The following is a 20,745-nucleotide window of genomic DNA, read 5'->3' on the forward strand; positions in this document are numbered from 1 at the left end:
CGCTTTAGGCCTATCAACAAACTTGACCCTTAGAGATGGCTATATCAGTGAATTAGTAGAGGTGTAAAATGTTACCTTTTCATAAGGGGAGTCTTAACACTGTAAGTACTCAAAAACATGTAAAAACAAATTTGCAGTCTTTAATCTTAAGGTCTTAGTGGCTTGCTTCCAGAATATCTGCAGCAGTGCTTTGGGATTCCACTTGAAGTCTTCACTAAAGGCTATGTCTTGTAAAGTTATTAGCCCAGCGGAATAGAAATCAGAGTGGGTTAAATTTCTCTATTTCTCAAGTGGGATATTTGAACTGAATATTTTAAACCTGACTTGAATAACTTTCACCCAGTACTGTCACCATAATGCCTTTGGTATAGGTATATGCAGAGAGCTGATACAGCTGGAAACAAAAGGATGAATGCACCAGGATATGAAATGAGAGCAATTGAACGCTGGAGGTCTGCCTTTTGGAGAATGAAGGAAGTCAAACGAGCCATGTGGGACATGTACTCAGGAGGCATGTCCACAGAGTCTAAACCAGTATGACTCCCAGTTTTGATCTCTAGCTCTGTATTTGCAAAAAGCCTGCCTCTGGTTTTCATATTTTACTTCAATGGAATAGTGCCTAGCTCATGAGATTTCAAGCCTGATGTGATGAACTGCACCTGTCCAAATGGTGAAGCAAGAACAACTGAAACAAGAGTTGGCCCAATGCCCTAGAAAGTTTCCAGATGAGGATTTGTCTCTCTTCACAAAAGGTTGTCTTGTACAGCTCTGCATTTTTGCCTTCCTACATAGTTGCTTGCCATATATGTGTATGTCTGTAACTGTAGATACAGGCTGCTTTTTATCTTTTAATTTGTTCTTCTTCTTAAATTATTCTCTTTTCTGCATGTCTACAAATATAAGCAAAACAAAAATTGAATAGCTCAGCATGAGATCTGTGCTTTCTTAGCTACTCTTACCTTGAGGATCAGTGGTATAAAATTAAGAAACTTCCTCCTAAAGGTTTCACAGTAAATATGCATAGAACACCCCCCCCCCAAAGCCACAACCCAAAATCAAGAGATTAAATCAGTCTGAATGAAAAACACATCCCCCAAGTTACTTAGGTGTTGGTTCCTTATTATATCTTGTCATTTTACTAGCTCTTCAGTCTTTCTGGAGTTTTCCAGACAGCTATGACTGTAAATAGGCATTTAAAAAAAAAAAAAAAAGTAATTCTCCATAGCTGGGACAGGGAGGTTTTGATCATTACTTTCATAGTACTTTGCATACGAGGTTTGTGCTGTTATTTCAGTTTTTCCAGCTGAAGAACCTGAGGCACAGGAAGGATAAGAACTTGTTCCCTCATGAGGGGGCTAGCAAGTAAGCCACAAAGCAAACGCAAGCCCATCTGCAGCAAACTAGGCCTCTCAGATGTCTATTTTTGTATAATCACATTAGGAAAGTGTCACTAGGTGGTAATTGACAAAATCTGTTAGTGTTCCTCAAGTTTGTAGGAGGAGTAAATGAGAAGTGTCTTGTTAATTGGCTTCTAAACAATAACATTTTTCATGAAGCTCTTCATAGCCAACCCTACTTTTCTAATACATTAAACCAATCTGAAATTATAACTGAAAAGGAGGCCTTGGAAAAGCCTTCAAAAAAGACGTTTATATAATTCACAGTAAATAGGAAAAGTGCAAACTAAAGATCTTTTATTTTTCCACCACCTGTGAGGGTGGTGAGGCACTGGAACAAGTTGCCCAGAGAAGTTGTGGATGCCCCATCCATGGAAGTGTTCAAGGCCAGGTTGGATGGGGCTTTGAGCAACCTGGTCTAGTGGAAGGCGTCCCTGCCCATGGCAGGGGGGTTGGAACTACATGATCTTTAAGGTCCCTTCCAACCCAAACGATTCTATGATTCTATGATTTAAAATCTTGAATCTTATCTGTCCTCTGGTGTTTGTTGGTGTGCCTTTGTGTGAGCCTTGTTTGGGTTTTGTTCAGGGTAGAAACTAACTTATGTTAAAATGTATTTATCCTGCCAAAATGTGGACATTTCAAATTCACTGGGGCACAGGGTCAAATGCAAAATTACTGAAATAAACTGAAATAGACAGAAGTACGAGCAATGAAAGAGATGCTTGACATTTACAAATATGAAACTCTGAGCCAAAAGAAAGGAAATCAAGATCTTGGTCACAAAGTGACACTACCTGTCCATTTGTGGTGAATTTCAGCTTATCTCTTTGGTACCAACTGCTGCTTGTTCATGTAACCAAATGTCATAGCATTCACATAAGAACTATGGGAAATTAATTGTGGGTTAGTGGGCAGTATTATTGCAAAACCAGTCTAATTTCAGGTATTTCATAACCTGAAACAATTAGAGACTTACAGTGCTTTCAGCATTATTTGTTCCTCAGACTGCTCAAGTCCACTACAGGTGATGAAATTTTGTTGATTTATACCAGTTAGTGACAGGCTACTGTTTTTCTTTACAATTTCTTATCCCTCATCTGCCTGTCCATATACACTATAATACCTCTCATTATAACCCATTGATCAGCTTTGAATACTCCCAATTTTTTAATTTCCAGATTTGCCATGTTTTCTAATAGCAAAATTGGTTTAGTCCTAATCTGCACCATCAAGCAGTCAACATGTCAGGCACCAGTTTGGTAATTATTCTTTAGTGTACAGACCTAGAGTGTGAGGTTTTTGTTTGGGTTTTTTTTTGTTTGTTTTTTTGGTTTTGTTATTTTTTTTAATAATTTGATTGTGGCCCACAAGTTTCTTTTCCATGGTCCCTAAGTAAAATGCTTCCATTCAAAATGTAGTCAACAATAATTACTGAATTTTGTAAATTGATTCATCTGTATAGAAAATCAGCATTTTCCAAGAATTTCTGTGTATCTTGATAATCTGAGTAAACTGAGAAGATTTGCCTTGGAGTTAGCTGTATATTCCAGTGGTCTTAGGCAGAAAGAGTTTTATTTCTTTTAGATGATACGCTAAGTTGAAACAACAGACTGCAAGAGAGCATTTCCCAAGTCCATCATAATCATTCAGACAATGCTTTTGTTTTGTTGGTAAACATTGTTCTTTAATTCAGAAAACAGTTTGTACTGGCCTGGGGAAGCCTATCTCATTTGATAATGGGCTCTGAATCCAGTGGATTATTGCAGGGATTTTATCTTGCAGTAATCTCCAGGGAGAAATATACAAACAGCTGGGAGAGCAAGGAGGAGCTGCATTGTGCGGCAGGAGTTTGTGGAGCAGAATTTTGGGGTGCTGGAGTCGATCTCAATACCAACATGAATCTTTTCTGTTTTTCTCTGGTAAGTGTACATACACATGTTTTTATTTAGTGGGTCAATGAGTTGATAAACTGAACCGGTGGGTATGTTTAGATGGAAAAAAATCAAGGTGTTATATCACAAACTGTGCAATGGTTGTGTAACAACAGCGAGTCTCTCTAGCATAGACAAAAGAGTTTATGTATGAGAAATTATACATAGCAAAATATGATTCAGTAAAAATAAGATGAAGCAAAAAGCATATCATAAATGTACTGCACACTATCTCTGGCTATTACAAAAACATGCAGATTTAAACATGAGGCAATTGACCCCAACACAGTAAAACGCCTCATTTGTATGTTAAAATTACTAAATATATGTAAGCTATAATTTGCTTTAAGGTAGGGGTTTTTTTAGGTAATAATATCTGTTTTCCTTCTTAAGTAGTTTGGGAGAACTGCTAGAACTTTTCAAGCTTTAGTTTTCTCTTAGCCAGGCATGAATACATAATCATCAGGGCTGAATCAGTCATATGGCAATATTTACTCACAGCCAGACGAATTGATTTAAGATGCTCTTCAGGTTTGGTTTTTTTTTTACTTTCTCTTTTTTTTTTCCCCTCTTTCCTTGCCCCAAGACAAGTGGTCAGAATGAACAGGTAAATCAGGATAGGAAATCCATGGAAACTGTTTCTGTTTTCAAAGCTTAACCATCTGTCAATACTAATGCTCAGTATTAATAATGGTAACTAGATGAGTATATTTGCTGTATTTACACAGCACAGTAGATCTGTTTGCTCATTTTTCATCTTTTGTCCAGATGTTTAGTATATCTTCCCCAAATGTTTAGAAAGAACAATAAAAATCAATATTCAAACTGCACTGACACAAATTCAAAGAGGAGAGCTGCTTTGTGTAAACCATTGTTCCTGATTGCTAATGCTATCTTAGTGCAGAGTACTGGTGTTCTCCAGATCATAAGGATTAAAAGATGTTTTGGAGTATTTAAAGTAAAATGCAGTGATATTTTAGGATTCTGCCACAAAAGTCACTCATAAAAAAAAATTCCCCTGGAATTCAATGACACTTTTGGTCATAGTTTAATGTGAATACCTGTGTTTTTGTTCAAAGTTAACAATGGCTTTGTGGTACAATCTGTAACAGCTCGAAAATACTAATTTCTGAAGTTTGGGACAGAACTGTTCTAACAATATTTTAGTGTTCCATCAGGGCAGCTTCTTTCTTTCTATGTTGTTCACTTTTTTAAAAGGTGTTGAGCCTTGTATCAGTTGAGAAATCAGACAAAATGTGAGGTTGTGTGGATTATGTGGATGAGAGTAGGTCAAGTTGCAGATTCTCTGTTAAACTGGGTATGCAGCAAATGGAGTTTCTGAGAGAGAGATAATGACTGCAGTAATAATGGATGTTTCAGACAAGTGAAAGCTAGTGCCATGATAGTTTCTGTAATGAAATAATTAGTTCTGTTTAAAGATTGCTGTTAAGAAGATAACCTCCGTTCTTTACAAGCTTTCCATGCGAGCCATTCTGTCTGCTTTGGTAATCTTTAGAGCACCTAGCAAAACATGTCACAGGTTATCAAGATCTAAAGATAATTCATAGGTCAGTAATGTATTTCATAAAACTCAGAGCCCTGTGCAGTCCTCCCTATGCATGTAGCGTGGTGCAGTTGCTTTCTGTGATCAGATTGCCTAGCTTGGAAATGAGCTAGTGAGTCAAGTATGTACGCTAGCTACTTTTGGTCTGTTGGCCTGTGACTGTGAAAAGGCTGGCAACAAAGGGGTTGAACTATCAATATAAGGGTATTTTTCTCTTCAAGAGAGTTGAGTCAGAAATAATGCACAGCAACAAAATAATTAGGCTTTAAAGGCAACTTTTAAAGACACTAGAGGACCCAGTTCCTTAGCAGATGCAAATAGCCACTGATGAATAGAAATCACTGCTCATTTACATCAAGTGAACGTCTGGAGTAACTGCTAAACCTGAAACCATGTAAGAGAAGTTTAGACTACCACCAGACAGAACAAAAAGAGCTGTCAAAAAAAATAGTATTCTCATGGAAGTATTTTCTTCACTTTGACTGACTGACGAGATGTTAGACTGCAATGAGTGTGTGCTTCTGTGTATGTACATATGCATATATTTTTAAAATACATGTTTTATAGCTCAGACAATAGTTTTCTACCCTGTAGAGTATAGTGGTTGAAGTAAGCTACAACCTGAGGGAATGACAAGAATATTCTGTTTAAAAACAGAGTAGAACCAAACTTCTGGCTGATCCAAAGTGGTGGAACACTACAGTAGTTAAAGGAACATCAGTTTATGCTGTCAGATTATGCTGTCAGATTTGACTCTCTGTGGGTTTGCTTTCATATCCGTCCATAATACTGAGATGTATTTTTATAATGAGAGACACAGTGTTATGGGCCAGTCTAGCAAGTGGTGATGTGGAGGCTGAAGACACTCAAGAATCACAAGATGGTGGTAAGGACTTTGGAGCCTGGACGGGACTCTGCGTTTCCCAGGGAGGCAGACTGAAATTACTCCAATCTGTTGCCACGTGGGACCCCTTTGATATCCTAGTATGAGTCTTCCAGCATGGGGTGTTTCCCCAGCAGTACTTTGTGCCCTGGGTTGACTTCAGAATGATTTGGTTTTTCAACTGAGTTTAATTTTGCATCAGACTCATTGCCTTGGTCTCAAAGGATTTGCAGGCAAATTAGATTTGCCTTCAAAACCTTGCGTCCCTTTTTCATTTACAAAATGATAGAAAGGATAAATGTCCCTTCTTTTATAGATGTATTATGTTAAAAGGTCAACCTTAGACCCTGAATTTGCAGTGTCTTTTCCATCTTATGGTGCTTGGCATGTAAGACAATTAAATCAGAACAATACTGTTTGTATTATGGACAATATACAGAGACATGCCCAAATCAAGCACTGCTTCTGTATGAATTACAAGAAATTATGTCACCAAACCATCTGTTTTGATACCCTGCCTAATAAATGGCAGCATCCTACAAATCTGAGAAATAAAAGATACTATTGATCATCAAGTCCTTTAGTTAAGGTAGAATATTTTTATTACATTATTTTCCTGAATCAACTCTCCAATATCGAGGCTATACACACTGGGGATAGCACCAATTCACCTGCAACACTACCGGTTAAACCTGTCCTGAGTTATTCTCTTTTCTGACAGGGTGTATTTTTACTGGTTTAGCAGTGTTTACTCCTGGAAGCAGCAGAAGTGTCTCCTTAGCTGGGGCCATCTTTGACCATGGTTGTACACTTAGCCCAAATAAAAGGCTTTTCAGGTTTCTCTACAGAAGGGCCAATTAATAAAATACACATGTCCAGGAACGTGTGCAGGCATTGAGCCTCCCTGGCACACAAGCACCTGTGTCTGTTGTATCAGACCCTCCAAAACAAGGTAGCTGCATGCAACCTGCCTGTCAAGTGTATTTTTGATGGTGTTTTAACAACTGTGCCAACGAATCATTTGGATGTCTGTTAGTTGACATAAAACAAGCAAGGGCCAGTGTCCTGGTTTCAGCTAGGATAGAGTTAATTGTCTTCCTAGTACAGTGCTGGTACAGTGCTATGTTTTGAGTTCAGTATGCAAAAAATGTTGATAACACTGATGTTTTCAGTTGTTGCTAAGTAGTGTTTAGACTAAAGTCAAGGATTTTTCAGCTTCTCAAGCCCAGCCAGCGAGAAAGCTGGAGGGGCACAAGAAGTTGGCACAGGACACAGCCAGGGCACCTGACCCAGACTGGCCAACTGGTGTATTCCATACCATGTGACGTCACATCTAGTACATAAACTGGGGGGTGTGGGAGTGGGGAATCACTGCTGGGGGACTAGCTGGGTGTCGATCAACGGGTGGTGAGCAATTGCACTGTGCATCATTTGTACATTCCAATCCTTTTATTATTGTTGTTGTCATTTTATTAGTGTTATCATTATCATTATTAGTTTCTTCTTTTCTGTTCTATTAATCTGTTCTTATCTCAACCCATGAGTTTTACTTCTTGTCCTGATTTTCTCCCCCATCCCACTGGGTGGGGGGGGAGTGAGTGAGTGGCTGCGTGGTGCTTAGTTGCTGGCTGGGGTTAAACCACGAGAGCCAGGGACTGTTCCAGCAGGGTGCACCAGTGCAGATGATCATGTTACAGTACCCTGTTTCATTCTTGTCCATCTTGTCATTTACTAAGAGAGATGCAGCCAGGTGTATTTCTGTTTCAAAGAAAAACTGAATTTCAGTGAAGTTTCCATAAAAAAGTGGATGTGAGGAGCATGAAAGACTTCCTTACACAAAGCAATACTTAAAGACTAGATCCTACCTTCTTTGGCAGTGAACAGTGGCATTAGTAATGGAACTAATGAAGACAGGGAAGATTTTCAGATACTTAAGAGGTGCTGACATCTTGTATATCAGAAACCTGTGTAAGAACGGCAGTAGAGAAAGGATACAACACTTCTAATCACAGGGTTGCTCAGATCAGTTATTCAAGTTGAGCACTGATCTTAGGGTTTAAGACAAATAAGATCCCTTACATTTGTCTGTTTCTGTTCCCTATGGTAGCTTGCTAACCACCACTTTTGCTAGTAAAACATAAAGTTAAGTATCGAGTGAAAGTGTAATTGTCTTAGTGATTTTCAGAAGCATTGAAGTAGTTACATATTTTATTTTGATGGTTGGTTTAAAGATGTGCTGAGAGCAGAATGTAAAATATATTACATCTAATGTTATAAACTGAAACAGCCCTTGCTACTAAAAACTAATCTTTCCATGGTGCGAGATGCAGAGAAAATAAGTATTAATAAAAGTGGTATAATAGATAAACCATTAATTAGATGGAGCCTCCATATATTAAAGAAACCATAGAGTAAATAGAAAGAAGCTAATGCTGCTATGGCTATTGGGATGTGATGTTCCTTAGAAATGGATTTGACTTAAAAATATGTGTTTTAACAAAGATTACCTGAATGTGGAAAGACCATCCTCTAAAGTGTAGCATGAGTAGATCTGAGTGGTTGAGGTTTGTAGTGCTTTCCCTGTAATCATCTTCATATACTTCTTGTTCATTTTAGCTGGATTGCTATCATCCCACCATACACAGGAGTTCACATATAAACACTGAGCTAGCGAATGACCTGACTGCATTACTAAATGCTCCTCTCTCCACCTTATGATCGATCTAGTCTCTGTATGCCATGATAATAATATCATGCAAAGAAAAGAGCTACAGACAATTATTTTCTTCTAGATCTGAACTAAGGTCTTTTCTCCTGTAAAATTCCTGATGCAAAGGGCCTCAAAAGGCTTTCTCATCCCATGTAGGAGAAAGGAAATGTACTAACTACTCCAGCACTAAGTTCATATTTTCTTCTGCTCTCTCATATTGTTCTGTGATCTTTAGTCCTCAGGACTACTAAAAGAGTAGATGTGTGAAATGGAAAACTTTACTGACATTGCATTTTTTGGTATAAAAGTAGACCTAACTTTAAAAAAAAAAAATTAAAAGGGAAGGAAGAAAATTTCAATTTCAGTTAAATACTTTGGATTGCCCTGAAAGAAAGTTATTTCTTTCAGTATTTCCCTCCTACAAAATATAAAGCCAGTCAGCAAAGAAAACTTTTGTAAACTGAAGGCATGGTCTCTCTTTGTTGGGTGCTCTCTCTCTCACTCTTTTGTGCTTTCTCGTTCACTCTTCCTTTCTTACACTTGCTGTCTTGGCTGTCCTCTCTCACACCCACTCTCTCTTCTGTGCGCTCACTTCTTCTTTGTGCCTGCTCTTACTCGAGCCCACTTTTTCATGCACCCTCACTCTCTTGTTCCCTTGCTCTTTCCCACAACTTTGCCCTTTCTTGAGCCCACCCTTTCTTGTACCCTTGCACTCGCTCTTTGTATTGCTCAAGTGCTCTTATTCTCATGCTCTCTTTTTGTTGTCACTCCTTGTCTTGCAACCTGTCTTTCTCAGGTGCTCTTTCTTATGACCCTTCTCAGTATCTCTCTTTCACTCTGACTTTCTAACACTCTTTCTTTCTCTCTTTTTCTCACACACACTGCCTTTCCCATGCTTTAGCTCTTTCTCACATATTTTATTGCACACACTTACTCTCTTGCATGTGCTCATGCCTTCATGTGCCCACACCTTTTCTCCTGCCCAGTTTCTCCAACCTTCACATATGCTGTTTCTCACATGTGCTTTATCTCGCTCTCCCTTGCATACTCACTCTTTCTCTCTCACCTTCTATCTCATTCTCATTCTCTCTCACATGAACTTGCTCTTTCTCCTGTGCTTGCTTTTTCTTGCACATGGTCACAATCTTTCTAATGCCCACTCCTCCTTCTCATTACCTCGCTCTCTTTCTCACACCCCTTCTTGCACCTTTCTCATGCCTGTATGCACTTCTCACGCCACTTTCTTGTTCCTTTGCACCCTTTCTTGTGACTTTGTTCTCACTCCTTATCACACCCTCACTTTATTGCACATGCTTTCTTTTTCTCCTGCCATGTCTTTCTTTCCTGCACACTCTTATTCACATGCTGTCTTTCCCTTTCTCTTTCTTTTTTCCTCTCTTTTCCCCTTCTTCACTTCCCTCTCTCCTTCTTTCCCTCCTTCTATCCCTCTTTCAATCGTCCTTTCTCTAATGAACATGCTCACTCTTTCTCACATGCTGGTGCACCTGCTCCATGTCTCATGATCTTGCTGTCCTCACAACTTGACACCCTTTCTTGTAACCCTGTGCTCTTTCTCACATACCTGTGCTTGGATTCTAACAGGAGCTTTTTCTTGTGCTTTCTCACTTCTTTTGTGCCATGTCTATCTTTTTTCCAAACACTATCGATCTCTCTCTCCCTTTCTTCAGTGCTATCTTTCTTGAAAGCTCTCCCCACCCCCACTCTTTATCTAGCTCTTTCTTTTTCTTGCTCTTGCTCTCTCACACTGTTTCTCATTCTCACAGGCAATCACACTGTTGTGGTTTAACCCCAGCCAGCAACTAAGCACCACGCAGCAGCTCACTCACTTCCCCCTATACCCAGTGGGATGGGGGAGAGAATTGGGAAAAAAAGTAAAACTCATGGGTTGAGATAAGAACAGTCGAATAGAACAGAAAAGAAGAAACTAATAATGTCAATGATAACATTAATAAAATGACAATAGTAATAATAAAAGAATTGGAATATACAAGTGATGCACAATGCAGTTGCTCGCCACCCACTGACTGACGCCCAGTTAGTCCCTGAGTGGCGATTCCCCACCCCCACTCCCCCCAGTTTATGTACTAGATGTGACGTCACATGGTACGGAATACCCCTTTGGCCAGTCTGGGTCAGCTGTCCCAGCTGTGTCCCCTCCCAACTTGTGCCCCTCCAGCCTTCTCGCTGGCTGGGCATGAGAAGCTGAAAAATCCTTGACTTTAGACTGAACACTACTTAGCAACAACTGAAAACAGTGTGTTACCAACATTCTTCTCATACCAAACTCAAAATCATAGCACTGTACCAGCTACTAGGAAGGCAATTAATTCCATCCCAGCTGAAACTAGGACACACTCTCATGTGCTTGGTCTTTCTCAGTAATTCTTTCTTGCATCCGCTCTCTTTCTCGCACCCTTACTCCCTTTCTTATGCCCTTTCTCATGCGCCCACCCTATTTCTTGCAACCTCATGCCCTTTCTTGTGACATTGTTCTTATGCTTTTTCATATCCTTGCATGCAAATTGTCATGCCACTTCTCTCGTCATGCAGTCTCTTTCCAGCACAGCCTCTTTATTCATATGCTCTCTCCCCCTCTTTCTTGAGCGTTTGCTTTCTCACTCACTCCCTATCTCTCTCTTTCCCTCTCTTCTTTCTCTCTTATGCTCACCTTCTCGTGCCTGCTCCTTTTCTCACATCTTCACATCCTTTCTTGCAGCCTCATGCCCTTTCTCACAACCTAGCACCCTAACAACCTCAAATCCTTTCTTTCAAACTCACATTCATACAAAACTCACAACACATCCTTTCTCACAACCTCATGCTTGCTTTCTCAGGCGCACAGCATTCATTGCACCATGCCTCTCTCTTTCTCTTTCCACCTCTCTCTCATGCTCTCTATTCCTTGCTTACTCCCTCCTTCCTTTTCTTGCTTGCTCATGCCCTCACTCTCTTTCTATTGTGCCCCCTTTCTTCTGTACACTCATGCTTTCTCGTGCACTCACTTTCTCAAGTGCTTTCACTTTCTTTTGCTCTTGCTTTCTCATGTGCTCACTCTTTCTTCTGCACTTGCTTTTTCTCACATATTCAGACACACTGCACCCTTGACCCTGCTTTCTCTTGTGTCCACCCTTTCCCCCACCTTCATCCTCAGTCTAGCACTCTCTCTCTCCATTTCTCCTTCCAGTTTTCCCTCTTCTCTCCTGTCTCCTACTGTCTCCTCTCTCTCCTTCTCCCTCTTTTAATCAGGTGCACTCTTTCCTGTGCGTGCTCGCTTTTCCTCATGTGTGCTCGTTCTCATGCCCTCATGTCCTTTCTTTTGACTGCACTATTTCATAGAATCATAGAATCACAGAATCATTTAGGTTGGAAAAGACCCTCAAGATCATCAAGTCCAACTATAAACCTAACACTGCCAAGTCCACCAATAAACGATGTCCCGAAGTAAGTGCCACACCTATATGTCTTTTGAATACCTCCAGGGATGGCGACTCAACCAATTCCCTAGGCAGCCTGCTCCAGTGCTTGATAAACCTCTCAGTGAAGAAATTTTTCCTAATATCCAATCTAAACCTCCCCTGGTGCAACTTGAGGCCAATTGCTCTCATCCTATCACTTGTTACCTGGGAGAAGTGACCAACCCCACCTTGCTACAATCTCCTTTCAGGTACTTGTAGAGAGCAATAAGGTCTCCCCTCAGCATCCTTTTCTCCAGACTAAACAACCCCAGTTCCCTCAGCTGCTCCTCATAAGACTTGTGGTCTAGACCCTTCACCAGCTTTGTTGCTCTTCTTTGGACACACTCTAGCACCTCAATGTCTTTCTTGTAGGGAGGGGCCCAAAACTGAATACAGTATTCAAGATGCAGCCTCAACAGTGCTGAGTACAGGAGAGAATCACTTCCCTAGTCCTGCTGGCCACACAATTTCTGATACAAGCCATTGTGCCTGTTCTTGCAAACGCATGCTCGCTTTCTTACCCACTCACGCTAGCTTTCTCGCATGCAGTCCCTCATGCCATCTCTCTACTTCACATACTCTCCCTATTTCTTGCTCTCTCTCCCACTTCCTTCTTGCATGCTTTCTTCCTTTCTCCCTTTTCCTTTATCTGTCTTCTTTGTGCACCCTTGTTTTTTCTTGCAAGTGATCATGTTCTTTCTTGTGCCCACTCTTTCTCACATCCATGCTTTTCTTCACACCCTATCTTGCACCTTCATGCCCTTTCTTGTCACCTCACTCTCATTCTTTCTCATGTCCTTGCACTCACTCTCTCATGTGCACGTTCTCTCTCCCTTCCACACTCTCTGCTTCTTGCACACATGCTTTCTCTTTCTTGAGTTCTCTCGTTCTCTAACTCCTTTCTCTTCCCTCCTCACTTGTTTTGTCTTTCATTTTCTATATTCTTGTCTCCTCTCTATCCTCCTCTCTTTTTGTCTCGTTGCATCTCTGTCTCTTCTTCTTTCTTGCTTTACCCCTCTCTCTCACTCCTTAGCTCTTTCTCTCTCCTGTGTGCACACATACTTTCTCATGTACACTTGCTCTTTATCACACATCATGCTTTTCTGTGCTCACTCACTCTTTTGTGCCCTTGCTCTTTCTTGCACCAATGCACCCCTTTTCGTGCCCTTGTGCTCTCTCATGGCTGTGCCTCCATTCCTGTAATGTTACTCTCTTTCTCGTGACCTTGCACCCTTTCTTGCAACCTTGTCCTTGCTTTCTTAGGTGGTGTGAGAAAGCACAAGGGCATATCTTTCCTAAATAGCCTGTCTTATTAGTGCACTCTGTCTCCCTCACAAACCCCACCTCACTCATTCACACTCCCTCATTGTCTGTCTCCTCTCCCCCCTCTTTCTCTCTTATGCCGTCCCTCTCTCCCTCTTTTTCCTCTCCCTCGCTTTCTCATGCCAACTCTTTCTTTCTTTCTTTCTTTCTTTCTTTCTTTCTTTCTTTCTTTCTTTCTTTCTTCTTTCTTCCTTTCTCCTTCCTTCCTTCCTTCCTTCCTTCCTTCCCTCCTTCCTTCCTTCCTTCCTTCCTTCCTTCCTTCCTTCCTTCCTTCCTTCCTTCCTTCCTTCCTTCCTTCCTTCCTTCCTTCCTTCCTTCCTTCCTTCCTTCCCTCTCCTCTAATTCCCCTCTCCTTTTTTGTCTCTCCCTCTTTACCACTCTTTAATGTGCTCACACTTTAACTCCCTTTCTTATGTCTGTCGTTACTATTTTTGGTGCCCTTCCTTGTTCTCACAACCTTGTTCTTTCTTGCATGCTCACTCTCCCTTGTTTCTTGTGTGCTGGCTCTTTTTCTTGTTCCCACACACTCATCCTTTCTCATGCTTACTCTTTCTCATGCAAACTTTCTCCCCCTCTTTCTTGAGAGCTTTCTTTCTTGGGGGCCCTTTCTCTCTCCTCCCTCTATCTAGTTCTCTTTCTCTCATATGCACTTGCTCTTTCTTGCAGTTGATAACATTCTTTCTTGCGCTTGTTCCCTTTCTCTCAACCTGTTCTCTTTCTCGTGTCCCTTTCTGACAACTCCCATTCTCATGACCTCACCCCCTTTCTTGGGACCTCACACCCTTTCTCTCAGTCTCATCCTTGTTCTTTCTTATGCTCACACACTAATTTTATCATGCCTGCTTTCTCTCTTGCCATACTGTCACTTGGATCTTGGTGTGGTCCCTCTCTCTATCTCTTTTTGAGCTTTACCTCCCCCTCTGCTCTGTATCTCCCTCTTTCTTCCTCTTCCCACTTGTTCTTCCTCATTCTTGCTCTCTTTCAGACACTATCTCTTTCTTGCCACCTCTCTCTCACACTCGAACTTTCTTGCACACTTGCTTTTTCACCCACTTGCTCACCTTTGCACGACCTCACTCTATTTCACCCTCATGCCCTTTCTCATGCCCTTGTTCCCTTTCTTGAGACTTCACTGTCACTCATTCTTATGCCCTCATGCTTGCTTTCTTGCACTCCCTCTCCCTCTTTCTTGAGAGCTGCCTTTCTCACAGGTGCTCCCTTTCTACCTTGCATGCACTATTTCTCACATGCACACTCTTTCTCACAAGTTGTCCTGCTCTTTCTTGTGCTTGCTTCATTTCTCACATCCTATCTGTCTCATGGCCTTGCACCTGCTCTTACACCCTCTTCCCCATTCTCATGACCTCATGCCCTTTCTCACAACATCATTCTCACTGTTTCTCATGCCCTTACGCTCACTTTCTTGCACAAACTTTCTATTTCTTGCAAATTTGCTCTTTCATGCACCATCTTTTCCTCACACACACACTCTCTCTGTACTATTCATGTGATCTCCCTCTCCCTTTCCAAACTGTTTCATGATCTCTCCCACTCTTTCCCTCTCCCTCAGTCTTCCCCTCCCTCTCTCTTGCTCTTTCTCTCTGTTTCCCCCTAATAATTTTCTCTCATGGGCACTCTTTCCCACCCATACTTCTTTTCTTGTGCCTGTTCCTTTTCTCAGGCCATCACATGCTTTCTTGTGCCAGTGCTTCCTTTCTAATACCATGGTGCCCTTTCTTGCACCCTCACACTGTTTTTCTCATGCCCTCATGCCCTCATGCTTGCTTTCTCATGCATGCTTTTTCTTCCACCTCCCATCTTTTTCCAGCACGCTCTCTCTTTCTCACATTCTCTCTCCCCCCCTCTTTCTTGCACTTTCTCTTCTTTGCATGTGCACTTTCTTCCACCTTTGCTCCCACATGATTGCACTGTTTTTTTGCACACTCCCTTTTTCAAACACTCACCCTCTCTCATGGTCTTGCCTTTCTTGTGCTCATGCTTTTCTCCGTGTGCTTGCTTTCTTGTGCTCTCATGCTCTCTTGCTCTCAACCCTGCCCCTTCTTGCACTCACCCTTTCCTGTGTCCTCATGCTCGCTCTTTCTCACACGAGTTTTCTCTTTTTTGGTGAGCATTCTTTCTGATGTGCACTCTCTCTCCCTTTCTCACGTGTACTTTTTCATTCTCCCTCGTTAATTTGCTTTCTCACATGCTCACCCTCTTGCATGCAGGCTTTTTTTCTCATGATCTTTCCTTTTCTCATGCCCTTGATTTTTCTCCCATACTTTCTTGTGTCCTCACACCCTTTCTCAAAACTTTGTGCTAGATCCTTTTCACACCCTCATGCTTCCTTTCTCACACATGTATTCTTTCTCAGTCCATCTCTCTCTTCCCCCCTGCATCCCTTCTCTCTCTTTTTTGTGCTGTGTCCCTCTTTATTCCTTGTGCATTACCTTTCTGGAGTGCTCTGCCTTTCTTGTGGCCTTGCTTTTTTGGTGCCCTCCTTCTTTTTTGCACACTCATTCTTCCTTGCACATGCGTGCTGTTTCTCATGCAACCACACTCTCACATGCTTAGGTACTTTATCCCACCCTTGTGCCTTCCTTTCTTCTGCTCACCCCTTCCCATGCCTTCACACTCATTGTTTTTCACATGGGCTTTCTTTCTCATCTAATCTTTCACCCACACTCTTTCTCTCCCTCATTCTTTAGCACTCTTTCTCACATGCTCTCTCTCTTGATCTCGCCCTCCCTCTTTCTCTTTCACTATTACTTGCTTTATTTATCTTTTGTCTTTTCTTGCTTTCTCACTCTTTCTCTCTCACCCCCTCTCTCTTTCTGTCTCTTTCCATCATTCTCACACTATTTTCTCATTCACATTCATGCTGACTTTTTCTTGCACACTTGCTCTTTCTGGATATTGGTACACTCTTTCTCATGCCCACTTCTTTTCTCATGTCCTCGCTCTCTTTCTCATGCCTGGTCTCTTTGTTGCACCTTCACTTTCTTTTTCACAACCTTGCACCCTTCCTTGCTACCTTGTGGCCTTACCTGCAACCATGCACTTGCTCTTTCCCATGCCCTCATGGCTCGCTTTCTTCCTCATGCCATCTCTTTCTTGCACCTTTCCACACATTCTCTTTCTTATGCACCATTTCCCTCTTTCTTGTGTGCTCTTTCTCACACTCTTGTGTGCATGCACTCACTCATTCTCATGCCTTTGCTCTCTTGCTCACTTCTTGTTCATGCTTACACCCTTTCTGTGCATCCTCTTTCTTGAATGCCCCCCCTTTCTCACACCCTTGCCCTTTTCCATGTCCTTGCTCTTTTTGGTGCACTCCTTCCTAGTGTCCTCGCTCTTTCTCATTCCCTGGCTCTCCTCACATGCACTTGCTATTTCTCATGCACTTACTCCCTCTCACACACACTCACATGCTTCCTCATGCATTCACACCCTTTCCCATGCCCTTATGCTCACTCTTCCTCAGGCGAGCTTTCTCTTTCTCACTTGATATCTTTCTCATGCTCTCTTTCTTGACCGCTCTCACTCTCATTCACTCTCTCTCTCAGTTTCTCTCACTTGCTCTCATGCATTCTTTCTCTTCCCTTTCCTATCTTGTATCTTTATTCTCTTCTTCACCTGCTCTCTCTTCTGTGTGCTTGCTCTTCCTGTGCACTTGCTTTTTTTCTCATGTGCACTCCTGCTTTCTCGTGTGCTCCACCTCTTGCATGTATCCTCTTTCTCATGCCCTCACTCTTTTTCATGTGCTTCCTATTACTCATGCCCTCACTTTCTCATGTGCACTTGCTCTTTTTCTGCATACTTGCTTTTTCTTATACACCTGCTCTTCCTCACACCCTTGTGCCCCATCTTTCTCACATGAGCTTTCTCTCTTGTTTGAGCTTTCTCACGCTCTCCCTCTCTCCCTTTCTTAAGCACTCATTATCATGTGCTCCCCCTTATGCTCTCACCTTCTCTCTCATTGTCTTCTATCTTTTTCTCTCCCCATCTCTTCCCCTCTCTCATTCTTGCTCTTCCCTCCCTTCTCTCTTTCACATTGTTTTCCTTCTCTGTCTTCCATTTCTCTCTTTTTAAACCCTTCTTCTCTCTCTCCTTTCATCTTTCCTTGCCCTCTCTTTCCCCTCTTCTCTTCTCTCTCTAACACTCTCTCTTTCACACAAGCTCTCTTTTATGCTTCCATCTCTAATTAAATACTCTATTCACCAAAATTTTGTAGTATTCCCTATTGAGGGAGAAGTATATAGTTACATTTTACATTGCAGAATCCTGGAAGTGTGTAACAAGGTTTTAAACCCATCATTTTTGTCTAGAAATGCTCAATCCACAACTTCAGACTGTGAGCCTGAACCATCATTGCTACATGGCAACATACTTACAGTAAGAAAAAAATATTCTTATGAAAAAACACAGTTACTGTCAAAACCCAGGCTCAGCTGGCTGCTTGTTAGGAGCACAAGCCACGTGTAGTGTGCTTCATAAGCCATGCACCACTTTCCCAGGAAGCATTAACTCATTAGTTCCTAGAATAAATTCCAGTATATAACTCGGTATTTTCAAGAGGTTCAACTTGTAATATTTCTCCCGCAACATTTATCTTGGCATATCAAGACTCTAGTAGACAGAAGCAAATAAAGATCCATAGATAAACTTTGTGGTTGCAAAAATTAGTCATGTCTTTGAACTGCTGTTCCACCAGTCAATAACATTGCCTGTAAAGCTTTACATATTAACAATATAATTTCAATTATATGTCTGTGTTTATCTTCTGTACTAGAGGAACAAATGCTTTTAACTAATAATATAGCATGTAAATTTCAATGGTGTTGCTCTGCTGTAAGTCACACTGCTATAAATTTGATTTATTCCTTAATTAATGCAGTTAAAAGCAGTAATCAAAATTCATTGGAAAAATATTCAGTGCAGATCAAAGTGGCAACATCTAAAATTTAGGATCATTAGTTAGTGTCTTTAGTTTTACCATCTGCTTTCATTTAGCTCTTGAATTATGGAATGGTGGTGTGTATATGTAATCCTGGCTCTTGGAGTTGTGGGATAAATGTGAAAATCTTAGTTTCTGTTACAATGTTTATATTCTTGGTGGTTAGAGAAAAAGAACCCTTACATGTGCATTATAACATAGAGATCAAAAATTTGAATGCAAATAGCATTTATTTTTAATTCTATCCATTCTCATTATTTTGGGGGCCTAAATCGTGACTCTCAAATTCTGGGAGCTGGCTGCATTGTTTCGATTTATTTCTAAGGAATAAGGTTGCCTTTCTGCATCAAATTAGCTTTTTTCCATAGAGAAGAAGTACTAAGTATAAAACATTTTTATAATTTATATAGAAATTTTAATGGTTTATAGTTTTCACAGGAATTTTCATGTAGTGTTCAGGTGGAGATGTACACCTGATTTTATGCCTTCTGAGCAGATAATGTTCATTTTTGCTGTACCCTCAGCTTTACCTGTGTCAGTCTGTGGAATCTAAGCCATGATACTGTGAACTCCAGCATTTGGGTACTTATAATCAATTCCTATATGCTTTTTTAGAGAAAGAATTAAATAAAGGATTTCAAAAGACAGGTGAAGAAAATCACTCTATTTTGTAAATTGCAGAAACTGCTTGCTTTTTTAATTACTATTATTTTAATGTGTTTACAAGTGTTCATCTTTGAAAACCTGTTTAAATGTATTTTAGGAGGGCTCAATGGACAGCTTGTATGAGCCTGTCCCAGAACATCAGGAACCCAAGGATACAATTACTATTGACAGCCAAGCTAGCACTCCAGTGAGCATGCATGTAAACTGTGGACCACCTGATAGGTCTACGTCTTTGGTAAGTAAAATTTAATTGCAGAGTATGCAATGTATTTTGCAAAAAAACTATTAGTCTGTACGTGGGCACATGTGTGTTCAGCTGGCTTAACTGCCAGTTTGAACTATTTAGGCTCTTTAAGGCCACTGTTCAAATCTCTTCTCTGTAGCCAATGACCTGATTTCTGTCCAGTCTTAACAAGCACGCTTGAAAAACAGGTCATGAGTTTCTGTACAGCAGGCAGCAAAGTGAGATTAGTGCAGCTTCACTGTACGAGGGAATTTCTCTTTGCAAGTAATAGCATGTGAAAATGCTGGGTACAGATATTAGTAAAGTTTGTCTCTACAGGAGACTGGCTAATGGTGTCTTTGGTTGTCCTTTTTATTAATAAAAAAATGCATTTGTAAAGTGTGAGTTGTATGAATTTTGTAACTGATGACCTCTGGAATAACCTCTACATTTTACAAGACTTCATTAGGCAAACATGTGAAGGAGGTTTTCTTCTAGGTTTTTTTCTTTCTAAATAATGTTACCCTACTTAATCCTTTATTATTGGTAAGTTATTGGTATAATATATCATTGAGGCTTTGACAAATACTTTAACATAGTATATTAAATTTCATAATCTTTTTCATTTCATAATCTCTGTTCTTTGCTCCTTCATTTATAATTACTATCTCTATCTATAGCAACATATGATGCAGCCTGGTGAAGGAATAAAGAGAAGGCAGGATGTTCATTATTCAAAGAAGAGACTGCCCTCCCTTCAGAATTATGCCAAGCTTTACCCATGTGCAATCTGGGTTAGGTACCGTGTACCTATGAGACTGCTGGGCCTATGGTATTGCAATATCACAAAGCAGGTTTGCACACAGGACTTGTGTGGAGAAAGTGCTGGAGCTGGTGGGACAGGAGAATGCCTGGGGAACTGTGGCATGCACTTCTTGAATTCCTAAAGGAATGGAAATAACTTGCTCTTCTCAGACCCTTCTGCTGCAACCATCTTACTCTGTGCATGTCCCTCTTTTCCAGATAATCTCCTTGGTGCTTTATATAAATGGCCCTGGTTTTGAGAGCGTAGCAGTACAGAGATCTGAAGATGATTCCTCATAGCATCAGCACAGATCTATGAGCCTGGGCTTTGAAATGTGCCTACATTATAATTTTACTGCAGTAGGTGGTAGATGCTCTCCTGTGTGACAGGTTTCTCCTCATTATCAGGTTGTAACCTTGTTACTGTAAGAATAAGCCACTTCTACAACTGTTCCAGCTAAGCGTGTTTAATCACGATTATGAAATATGGCTGTAACCTGATCCTAGCATGCTTGCAGTATTTCAGTTGTGTGAAGCTCTAGCTATTTGACTAGGGCTGGGTTACAAAACCACATTGAAACATGCCATTCTACTAACAAAGCTGGACATTATAGTTCAGCTCCTACATGCACTCAGTCTTTTTCCCCTTTGCTGTGACTACAAACCAGCTTAATAGTTAATGACAACTACACTAATATTTCCTTGTCCAATAGATGTTTATCTGCTAGGAACAGTATTTAGACAAAGTAAAATGAAAATTAAAAGCAGATTCTTTTTTTGGTTTGCACCCAGAATGTGACATATGATG

The 20,745-nt window shown here is 40.8% G+C and overlaps 1 protein-coding gene across 1 annotated transcript in view; it reads left to right on the top strand.

Moving 5' to 3' along the window:
- The window catches only part of SAMSN1 (SAM domain, SH3 domain and nuclear localization signals 1), a 190,718-nt gene that overhangs the window by 90,453 nt on the left and 79,520 nt on the right, over nucleotides 1-20,745 (top strand). Inside the window, exons 2-3 of the mRNA XM_075033930.1 lie at nucleotides 3,183-3,319; nucleotides 19,008-19,145. Coding sequence (XP_074890031.1) covers nucleotides 3,296-3,319; nucleotides 19,008-19,145 — 162 coding nt within the window. The 5' untranslated portion in view covers nucleotides 3,183-3,295. The remainder of the gene's footprint in view (nucleotides 1-3,182; nucleotides 3,320-19,007; nucleotides 19,146-20,745) is intronic.

The sequence above is a fragment of the Buteo buteo genome, chromosome 8 (genome assembly GCF_964188355.1).
Source record: "Buteo buteo chromosome 8, bButBut1.hap1.1, whole genome shotgun sequence".
Lineage (NCBI taxonomy): Eukaryota > Metazoa > Chordata > Aves > Accipitriformes > Accipitridae > Buteo > Buteo buteo.